The sequence below is a fragment of the Penicillium subrubescens genome, assembly GCF_028828155.1.
Source record: "Penicillium subrubescens strain IBT 31985 chromosome Unknown utg000002l_segment0_segment0, whole genome shotgun sequence".
Taxonomy (NCBI): Eukaryota; Fungi; Ascomycota; class Eurotiomycetes; order Eurotiales; family Aspergillaceae; genus Penicillium; species Penicillium subrubescens.
The window spans coordinates 5,205,618-5,216,790 of NW_026643152.1; the positions used below are offsets into that span (position 1 = coordinate 5,205,618).

General features: G+C 48.6%; 2 protein-coding genes across 2 annotated transcripts; both read left to right on the top strand.

Moving 5' to 3' along the window:
• On the top strand, positions 1 to 2,339 carry N7473_003216 (putative AMP-binding enzyme; the record flags this gene model as incomplete). The annotated part of the gene is made up of 4 exons (XM_057149156.1): positions 1 to 171; positions 250 to 505; positions 574 to 2,164; positions 2,234 to 2,339. The coding sequence occupies 4 exons, from the start codon at positions 1 to 3 to the stop codon at positions 2,337 to 2,339; spliced, it is 2,124 nt and encodes a 707-aa protein (XP_057012810.1).
• Positions 2,340 to 3,844: 1,505 nt separating this feature from the next.
• On the top strand, positions 3,845 to 6,197 carry N7473_003217 (uncharacterized protein; the record flags this gene model as incomplete). The annotated part of the gene is made up of 3 exons (XM_057149157.1): positions 3,845 to 4,550; positions 4,623 to 5,087; positions 5,143 to 6,197. The coding sequence occupies 3 exons, from the start codon at positions 3,845 to 3,847 to the stop codon at positions 6,195 to 6,197; spliced, it is 2,226 nt and encodes a 741-aa protein (XP_057012811.1).
• Between the last annotated feature and the right edge of the window lie 4,976 nt (positions 6,198 to 11,173).

Genomic DNA, 11,173 nt, shown 5'->3' on the forward strand with positions numbered 1-11,173 from the left:
ATGTTTTTCTCACAACCCGCGCACCTCGCCAAGGCGGAGGAGCTGAAGCAGTCGCCCCCTAAGGGACAGCCGTACTCTGTCGCTATCCCTGGAACTGAGCAGCCTGGTCGTACCCGGATATACCGGGCATGGAATGCGCAGAAGGAGCTTTTGACCACATTGGATCCTCAGGTATGTGAGAAGGCGAATGCGACAAACAAGAAGAGAGAGAGTGGGCAGGGAAGAGCTGACACGAGGTTATGCGGATAGGTCGTCACTGCCCATGACATGTTCGAGTCGACTGCCAACCGCCAGCCCAAGAACCACTGCCTCGGCTGGCGCCCCTTTAACCCAGTCACCAAGGCCTTCGATGCCTACCAGTGGCTTACATACGAGCAGGTCCAGAAGCGTCGCGCTGCGTTTGGTGCTGGTCTGGTTGAGCTGCACCACAAGCACCAAGTCCATAAGCCCGGCCAGTATGGTATTGGTCTCTGGTGCCAGAACCGCCCGGAGTGGCAGATTACCGGTATGGAACCGAACCTCCAACTTTGAGTTTATCGGAGCTGTTTAGAAGCTAACACCTTTGTTTGTTAGATCTGGCCTGCATGTCTCAGGGTCTGTACTCGGTCTCCATTTACGATGTGCTTGCCCCCGATGCTACCGAGTATATCATCAACCACGCAGACTTGAGCTGTGTCGTTACCTCTCTCCCCCATATTCCCACCCTCCTCAAGCTCAAGCATGCCTTGCCCAACCTCAAGATGATTGTCAGTCTTGACCCTCTGGACAGCGGTGAGCAGACCGGTCACTCTAAGCGTGCCCTGCTTGAGTCAATTGCCGCTGATCAGGACCTCTCGATCTACACTATTGATCAGGTCGAGGCTTTGGGAGAGGCCTCCAAGCGTGGATACAACCCTCCTTCGCCCTCGGACATCGTCACCATTAACTACACCTCTGGCACTACCGGCCCTCCCAAGGGTGTTGTTCTGACCCACAAGAGCGCCGTGGCTGCCACCTCTGCCGGTCTGATCACTATCGGCCAGGCTCGGGGCGACACTATGTGCTCTTACCTCCCTCTCGCTCACATCTACGCCCGTCTTGCCGAGCACACTGCCTTCTGGGGCGGTGCTCGGATTGGTTACTTCCACGGTAACATTGTGGAGCTGGTCGATGATTTGAAGCTGCTGAAGCCCACTGGCTTCATGTCCGTGCCCCGTCTGTACAGCCGCTTCGGTACCGCAGTGCGGGCTGCCACCGTCGAGGCCCCCGGCTTCAAGGGTGCTATGTCGCGTCACATTGTTGCAGCCAAGACTGCCAACTTAAACAACCCTGACCGCTCCAAGGCCACCATCAAGCACGCCCTCTACGACCGTATTTGGGCCAAGAAGGTCGCCGCCGCTCTCGGTCTCGAGCGCGCCCGCTACATGGTCTCTGGCTCGGCTCCTCTCGACCCGACTCTGCACAACTTCCTGCGCATCGCCACCGGTACTGACATCGTGCAGGGCTACGGTCTCACCGAGTCCTACGCCTGCGCTACTGCCCAGTCCACCGACGATCTGTCCTCGGGTAACTGCGGTCGTCTCGCCCCCTGTACCGAGGTCTGCCTCGTTTCCCTGCCAGACATGGAGTACTCTGTCGATGACAAGCCCTACCCCCGTGGCGAGCTGCTCCTGCGCGGTAACAACATGTTCAGCGAGTACTTTAAGAACCCCGAGGAGACCTCCAAGGCCATGACCGAGGACGGATGGTTCCGCACCGGTGACGTGTGCCAGATCGACGAGATGGGCCGCATCATCATCATCGACCGACGCAAGAACGTGCTCAAGCTCGCACAGGGCGAGTACATTTCCCCTGAGCGTCTGGAGGGTGTCTTCATGTCTGAGCTGGGTTATCTCGCTCAGGCGTACGTGCACGGTGACAGCATCCAGACCTTCCTGGTTGGTATCTTTGGTGTTTCACCTGACCTGTTCGCCCCCTTCGCTAGCAAGGTTCTGGGCCGTCCTATCGCCGCGACAGACCTGGATGCGATCAAGGGGGCTCTGTCGGAGGAGAAGATCCGTCGCGCGGTGCTGCGTGATCTCGAGCGCGTTGCTAAGAAGCACCGTCTCGCTGGATATGAGCGTGTCCGGAACGTCTCGTTGAAGTTGGAGCCGTTCACTGTTGAGAATAACCTGCTCACTCCCACGTAAGTCAATCTTTTCTCGGTACTCCCACACTTGACTTGTATCAATCTTACTAATATTTTCATCTCTAGTCTCAAGCTCAAGCGTCCCCCTACCGTCAAGGTCTACCGCCAGCTCCTCGATAAGCTGTACGAACAGGCTCTGGAGGAGGAATCTGCTCCCCGCGCTAAGCTGTAGTTATCTCATTTCGAACATATCTTTCGCTATTTTTGTTTCTATCACATTTGTATTTGCACGGCCTGTCCCTTATTGGGTTTGAGTGTTTTTTGTACATAGAGTGTCTGTCTGCATTGGATCTGACAAGATACGGTTGGATGGGATGGGGTGAAGCCGAGGGATCCTTGTTTTCATTGTAGTATATTGAAGTCAGCTTGAGCATTTATCATGTGTTTTTGTTCCCTTGTATTTGGTACTGTAGAGGTTGTTAGCTATAACTACTGTGTACTATGCTGTGTGTAGTTGCGTAACCCTCGCTACTTGATTGGCTCCCCCAAAAATTTCCCCGTTGCCACTCCACAACCCAACCAACCCAACCCACCACAACCACATCAAGAAAAAAAATAGGAAAGCAAAAAGAAAGAACATATGATAAGAGTGAGATTCGAACTCACGCCCCGTAAACGAGATCAGGAATTTATGCTAAGGTGGACCTTAACCTGACGCCTTAGACCAACTCGGCCATCTTACCATTTGATGGAAGATGAGAAGGGGGAGTGGTTTATACTGGGTTACAGTTGGTGGATGTGTAAATGAAAGTCAAGTGTGACTGTGGGAGTCTAGAGTAAGTAGTGTGAATATTTAGTGAGTTAGTTTATTAAGTAGAATAGTAAAGTAAATTATTATAGTGCTTGTGCGAAGGTCTGGATGAGTGTGAAGAGTGGAGAATAGGTCTTCAGTCACTTCCAGTGTGAATTTATGTAGATGATATTAAGAAATATATCTATGCAAGTGTGTGGATGAACATGTGGCGTGTGGCAAGTAAGCCGAGATATCTCTAATAGAGAATAAGCATATGCTTCCATGGAATTATCTTTAATGGTACTGCATTTCTTACAAAACCCGTAACCGAAAGAGACCAAAAAACAAAAAACCCAAAAAAAAGAAACACATCAGAAACATGTGAATACAGTATGAGAAAATCCAAAAAGAAAATGCATTGACAAGAGTGGGATTCGAACCCACGCCCCTTTCGAGACACGGAAGTTTGGATCAGGTAGACCTGAACCGTGCGCCATAGACCAACTCGGCCATCTTGCCATGATTGATGGAATGTTGCTCAAACTTTGGACCTATCAGGCAGAAACCATATTGTAGCATACTATTATCCTCCATCCGCCCCACCCAAGGGATACAATGACCGTGTATACAACTGCAATGCTTCTAATCTAGTAATTCTGGCCACTTGCTTGATAAGATAGCCAACTAGATAAAAATCGACTGACATACAAATGAACATACCCATATATTCATTCAGTCCACTATATTTCCCTAGCTAAATATCCATTACACTCCTAAACCTAACTCAGCTATTCAACCCTGGTCACTGGTCACTGGTCAACCTTCCGCACCGCGTGATGTGATGGCTTACATACGCAACATGACATTCAACCCCCCGCAATAGTCCGCCGAAAGTATTCCTAATCCTACTTATTCCTCTTCAACTTCCCTCAAATGTCTCGACAATGCGACCAGTTCCTGACGTGCCAGCCTTCTCCCGTAAACCCTCCGCGGACCCTCCATCCTCGTGCTCTTCACTAGACCCCCGCACTGCCGCCCCCGCAACCTTCTTTCTATCCCGCAGCCCGCATGCCTCCGATGCAGAGCGCAGCCCCTCTCCAGATGCATCCGGAGATCCCAAAGAAAGCACGTACGGAGTGCATAGTCTAGCAGAAACCATCTCTCGATCAGAGCTTGGACCGAGCTCGTCTCGCGGGTTCACTGCAGATAACCAACGGACACGCAGCTCATCACGGGGATCGGGATCCGATAACATGAAAGAAATACGGTGCTCACGACGCCGGTCGACAATCAGGCCGTTCGAGTCGGATGATATTCGAGACTCGTCCTTGCAACCACCTACCCCGGACACGGTCTCTCGACCGCTGACACCGTTCCACCCTGATGATCCATCGTCGCTGCCCAGTAGCCCAAAGTCCATTTCCAACCAGTCCCTCCGACCGCTGGATGATATCTCCATCACCGATGAAATTAATAGTCAAGCAATCGGGTCGGGGGATGAAGAAGAGAGACCTCGACCTTCACCGCGTTTAGGGTTCGCTGGGGCTTCGCAGTTTATCATGCCCAGCATTAAGATGCCAAGTCGACGTCCATTTACAGAGCGGGGAAAAGCGATGGGGAGATTCAAAGTGCTCGTAGCTGGAGCACCAGGCAAGTCCCCTTGTCCAAAGACACATGCAAACTAATTCCCACATCTGCTAACGCAGAATCTGATCTATGTAGGTACTGGAAAAACATCCTTGATTAAAGCTATCGTCCAAACATGCGAAGACATCGTGCACGTCGATTCTATTGACTCTCTCTCCTCCGTGACCGCACTAGAGCGGCGCCGTTCCTCGCGACCCCACTCCGGATCTGTCCCCACTCGCGGGATGCCCACCGCTATCACCGAGATCTACGCTAGCACCAAGCCGTATCCTTCGTGGTGGTCGGACCTGGAAGACTCGCGTGTGCTCCGACGACGAAAAAGTATTGGCGAGATTGTGCTGGAACGGAATTTATGCTTTGTGGATACACCGGCTATATCGTTGAGTCGGGCAGGGCAGACCGATGCCGTTTTGCAGTATTTGCGACAGCAGCTACAGCGGGCGACTGCTGCTGTTGCAGGGTCGGGAGTGGATTTTCAGAACATGTTAGCCGGAAATGGTGGTACCCAGGTGGATGCCATATTATATCTGATATCTCATGGTAAGTGCTTGACACGTTATGACTATGGTATAGATCCGGATACTTACAGTTACAGATACATTGACAACGGACGTGGAGTGTATTCGCAAGCTCTGCGAGTTGAGCAATGTCATCCCACTCGTCGCCAAAGCAGACACACTATCACCTGAGAATATCAGCTCTCTCAAAGACCGATTCCATCAACAGGCGCAAGATGCCGGCATCAAGCCCTTCATGTTCGGTGACTCGCCTGTCGTGGGGCTAAATGACCAGACTCCGCAGCCTCCCTACGCTGTATCATCTGAGAAAACTGCCGATCTGGAAGTTATGGATGCCAGCACCCTCATGAGTCCAGACTACGAACAACCTCTAACTCCATCTGAACTGGACACCCTGGTACAGAAACTATTCGACCGGGATAACCTCGCCTGGCTGCGCCACTCAGCCGCCAAAAAAATCGTCTCACGATGCGGCGACTTACCTACCGTGCCCTCACCAACACCCGCAGCAGTTCCCACCGCACTCTCCGGTGCTAACTCGCCCGGGGTAGGCTGGCGAACTGTCTCGGGTGCATCCATGAACTCATCCATCTCCTCCCTCGGCGACTCCCCACCAACCTATACCCTAGCCCGCCTCGCAGATTACACACGACACGAAGAACGCATGGCCCAAGTCCGACTCGCACAATGGGCAACAGACCTCCAACGCAGTCTCCAAAACGAACGAGAGCGATACGCATCGCTAGCGCGAGGCGATCGTGCTATATGGCTAACTGAGCGCCTGAGCGAGTGCGTAGTAGATGGGTCATTAGTGCCTATCTCGCAAACACCCGGTTTCTGCGGGCTGCACGTTCAGAGCAATGACCAGAGTGGGGGCGGTTTGAACATCATGCGAGCTCGTGATGGCGATGGAAAGGAATATCGTGTCGCTGGTTTAAGTCCTCATGACCCGCTGGGTGTTGTGGGGTGGATCGATGATCTCGGACGACGAGGTTGGATCATTGTTCAGATTGTGGGCAGCGTTGGGGTTGTTGGTGGGCTGGCACTGTGGGTAGCTCGGTCTTGGGGACTTCCAACGCGAAGTCTATCGGATTTCCAGCTTGATCATTGGTATGGGAGTATCGACCGGTGATTCTTGATTCTTCGATTATTCGTTTTCTGGGATGGTATACCAAGTCAACGAATGGATGAGTATGAGTGTGAGGAAATGTTTTCCGCAAGTGGCTTGGAAGATCAAGGACGAAGATGGATTGAAGAAAAGCGTGCTGGCTGGCTGGCGTTCTTTTTTCTTTCTGGTTATCCTATCCTATCCATTACTTCTTTTTCGACTGGCATTATGTGCTGGTGTCTTTTCCCTTTTCTTATGGACGTTTGGTGTTTGGCGCTTGGCGCTGGATTACACTTTGCTTTTTCAATTTTAATTAGGGATTGATAGTTAGGGCTATACCGTATGGTGTAGTCACCACAATACAACCATATTCTAAAGACGTACAGACTAACTGGCCCCTTACAAAAATTACCATGCAAGGCGAGGGTCCTCCACCGAAAACGATACTACTCACCCATACAATATCGCCAATCCACATACTAAACGACCGATTTCAACACGACCAGATCCACCATAAATAAACGATTTAGCAGTTGATTAGTAGCCTAGACTCATGGGAAAGGTAAGTGCTTTAATTACCTTATATAAGATTACCAGCATATTTCCTAGTCATGATAGTGTCTGCTCTATGTATAGGCATTTACGCCGCGATAATAAGATACGTTACAACAGGACACACGCACTCTAGAATTATACCTTTTGAAACTACATCATTTGAGTATAGCTAATTTAACATAGGATCCAATTAATTTTCTTTTGAATTAGGCATTGTTGTGAATGAGTGGTCTAGTAGAAAGGTGATGTGTTTAGTATGTGGATTGGCGATATCGTATGGGTGGAGGATCCTCGCCATAAAAAATGGTAATGTTTGTAAGGGGCCAGCTACACTACAAGGCTCGAGAATGGTACATTAGGCGCCGATGATGGCTTACTCTTCATGCCAATCTTAGCGTCGTTTTTGCCAGAATCTTAGGCATCGACCTCGCTCGAGGAGAAAACGAGGCTTTCTTTATTGGAAGAACGAAACTAACAAAAACAATGATGCATAGAACTGTCCCCTTAGCCGAATCAGATGACTATCCACATCGAGGTCATCACAAGAGATGATACTCCCCGTAAATCCTTTGAGCGAGTCTCTCTTCTCCCCTTGAAAGGATCCATTTTTCAAGATCCGATTCCCTAAAAATAAAGTCCTGCCTCCCAGGCAAGGATAACCCCATCTGTGCATTTCACATCGAGTCCCCGTTGATGACGAAGCCTCATAATATCCACTCTACGGCCCCAATTTTGAGAATTGTTATAGTGATACTCTCCGAGTCAGTATGTATATTCGTGTAGATTGTGTAGTTAGTTATCACGTATCCGGTGCTGCCTATGAATTACGCCATCCGGTATAGCGTGCCTGTTTGGGCTTAGTGTAACTTGGCGACCTCCCGTGCTGGTGCGTGTTTCTATAAAGTCCCCTCCTTCGCCGCTTCAACTTTTCACGGTTTTTTCGGCCTTCCTGCTCTTTCTTTCTCCCCGTTCCCTGTGTACGCCGGCTGATGAGGCATTTCTGCTATTGATCCGGATCACCGAGCTCCGTCTCCCAATTTATTGCTAGCGCGAACCGACTAGTCGCTTGCTGTCTTTCGAACCCTCGAGCCCAGATCTACCGTACTTTCCCTCGCTGTGCCTTGTTTCAGCTCAGCTCTCTTCCTATGCTACTCGAGATGAGGCAATTTTGCCTTTAGTCGCCACGCCAACCTACACGTCCGCCGCCTTATACTACAATCGGTTGGCTGAGGGTCGAGCTTGTGCGCGTGGAGGTGTATTGGCGTATCGCTCCTTTTGGATAATCGCCTATACGGATCAGGGCTTGAAGTCTGCCTTAGGGGCGCAAATTGAAGGCGGCGTTGGCGTCCCTGGCTGATGGCGTCTATATTATGCGGGAGGGGAAGCCCGGGATCGACCTGGTCAGCGTATGTGAACGAGCCGACTGTCTTAGTAGCTATAGGTATCGGCTAGTAGTTGCTGAGTCCGCGAGAATAGACTAATCAACAACAGTAGTACTCTGTCCTTTCACGATTATTGTAAGGCTTCACGGCGGTTATGTCTAAGCTTAGGAACGATCCCTGCGCCGGAAGGCCTCGCTCGCCGGGACTTAGGCTACGTGCGAATATCTATTATCGTCGACCTACGCAAAATTTGGCCGCTTTTCCTAATTAAGCTTATCCTTGCCCTTGTGAACAGAGTGCGCCTTAGTGTTGGAGCCCTAATGACTCTATGATCGATTGGAGGAGATGATGAGATAGAAGGGAGGGGAAACAGGGGTTTACTCCTGCGGCACGAGCGCCTTTTAGTAACAAGGGGCCTATTGCGATTATTTAGAGCGTTCTGCCTGTTTTAGTTTTGATTATAGAGCACGTAAGGACTAGCAAGCAGGGCTCTATAGACTAGGTGGTGACAACCGGACGCAGGCGATACGCCGATATACAGTCCCCCGGAATAGCAACAACACTGTATAATATGGTTATTGGATCAAATAGATAAGCAGACGAGTTATTTGTACAGTAGTACCCTGTACTGTGTATAAGTCACAGCATCGATTAGTAGATAGGTTTCGACTAGATACTGCCTTGCCTGAGCCCCTGCTCTCTAAGCTTGCGACTTCTCCGAGCGAGTGAATCCCGCCTAAGCGTATAGGCTAAATAAGGCGTGATAGGTCTAACGAGTGGTATAAAGGCATAGGCCGCGTACGCCGTCGTTATAAAAAGGCGTATTCTAACATATTATTCAAGACTTCTTTGTTTTCGTCTCTTCTACTGGTATAAGATAATATAAGCTCTTTTACAGAAAAAGCACATAAAACGTATGAATAGCCTAAAGTGGTTGTATACGACTTACTTGCTCGCCCTAAGTTAGGCACGTAGACTAATCCTATATTGATCGCAGATAATCTTACTCTGTTAGGCTCGGCTTCTAATCCTATCGTGATCTAGGTTAACGAGGGTTAGTACCGCGATAACTTAGACTAACGTGGTTCTAATACTGATACTATAATTATAGCTACACCAGAATTCTAGGGGACTCTAACCGGTGGAAACTTCGCCGGTCCGGTGAAGGATAATATATCTATCGACTCGTTATCTATCTATATATTAACCGGATCGCTAGACTGTGAAAATCTAGATAGCCTTTAACTATTAGATATACTAACTTCGATCGGGCTTGCGTCGGACCACAAAGTATTTGGAGTTACCGAGGATTTATTTAACGCCCTGTTTTAGGCTGTAAAGAAGGAGAGCGTTGCGAATGGCCACGGAGGTATAATTGACTAATAAAATTTTTAGACTAATACTAAACCTTACTAGAAAGCGAGTTAAGCACTGAGTAAGGCAAAGATTCTAAGATCGAGGAACTAAAGAAGGATCGTAGCGTACCCTTATCCTACGAATTAGCAAATAATATTAACCGGATAAACTACTTAAGCAAAACAGCCTTGATCTAGGACTCTTCGGTATCTACTTCTATTAGCGATAAACTAGCCTTAATCTACGATTATATAGAGCACTGTCGGAATACTAGTTATCTATAAGCTAAAGATTTTTTTGATAAGATCTATTTACCCCGTAAGTGATTCTGTGCTAGATATATTTAATATAATTACTAACACTATCTTTCAAGAAAATACGCTGCTAACTAACTCGAACAGGTCTAACTAGCCTTAGAGACGAAGTGAGGGAGGCTGTGTAGCTATACGGTTCTATATCCTAGGCTTCTAGAAGGGGGCGATATAGCTAGGAGAATTCTTAATAAATCAAGTAGTTATCCGAACGGCTTTCTTTTCGCTAGATATACCTTACAGCCTAGAGACTCGCAATAAAGACGATGTTCTTTACGGGCGAGGTGCTGTAGTTGTCCCTTTAGAAGGAGGGGACCCGGAATCGTTTCTCACCTTTTCAACTAAGGTTCACTAAGACAATCACGGTAATTATATCCGTGTATCTCAAGAACGGTTAAATGGTATTGTGATATTTGAATCCGGGGTACTAGAGCGGGAAAAGGGAGCAAATTGGCGATACAGCTTCACCGGCCGACTTTCTATTGAACTTCATAAAAGATGGCCTCCTTTAGCTTCGAATTATAAGGAACGAGAAGACTGGTTCGGAAATATTGCTCTGAATATCCACTCGGATGGGGTAGATCCAAAATGTTTCCTCACCTTCGCTTCTGGACTACCTTCAGCGATCGCAAGCCCCATTCGCCTGCGTCTGGTAACGACATGCGTGAACTTTCGATGACTACCGACACTTTTTCTTCTCGGGAGAAAATAGATCAAACTGATACTTCTGTCAGGAAGAACCTGCCGCTCGGCTCCTACGTGCGGTCACTGAAACGCCAATTATCTCACGATGGCATTCAATCTAAACTCAGACGATCGGAGCGACTGGCCAGAAGAGCTCGAACTTAACTATGATGGCTGCCTCTCTTCATGTATTCATTCCTTGCACTTCAGCATTATTCAACCAATCAATCTTTTGATTCGAAGAGATCCTGTTTGATATATTTGTTATTCATACTAGTCCATGCACCTGGAGCTTCTCCTAAGATAAGACCATTCCAGATTTAAATTGTGAGAAAATGAGTTAGGTTATATTGTAAAAGTCACGGAGTTCTCTTCTTTGTTTCCTCTCAATCTGCGTTTCTGGTTGGTGGAAAATAGGGAATGAAAGAACGGTCTTGTCGAAGTTCCCGTTACGTCTTTTAGAAGGCTTTGAAGTCAACTCAAAGTCGAGCAGTAAGATCATTTTTTCCATTTCATACATAAAATGCGGCAGTGGGAACCAAAAGATTGACCTACTGCAGGAGTTGTTACTGTATCTCCGTCCAAAACACGCCGCAACAAACCAAAAAATGTTGCAATCGCTCCCAGGAGACCAAGTATGATCTTGGAGATTGACAGGGCCACTAAAAGAAGCTGCAATTTCTGTTTGACGACTGATAAACTAGAGATCATG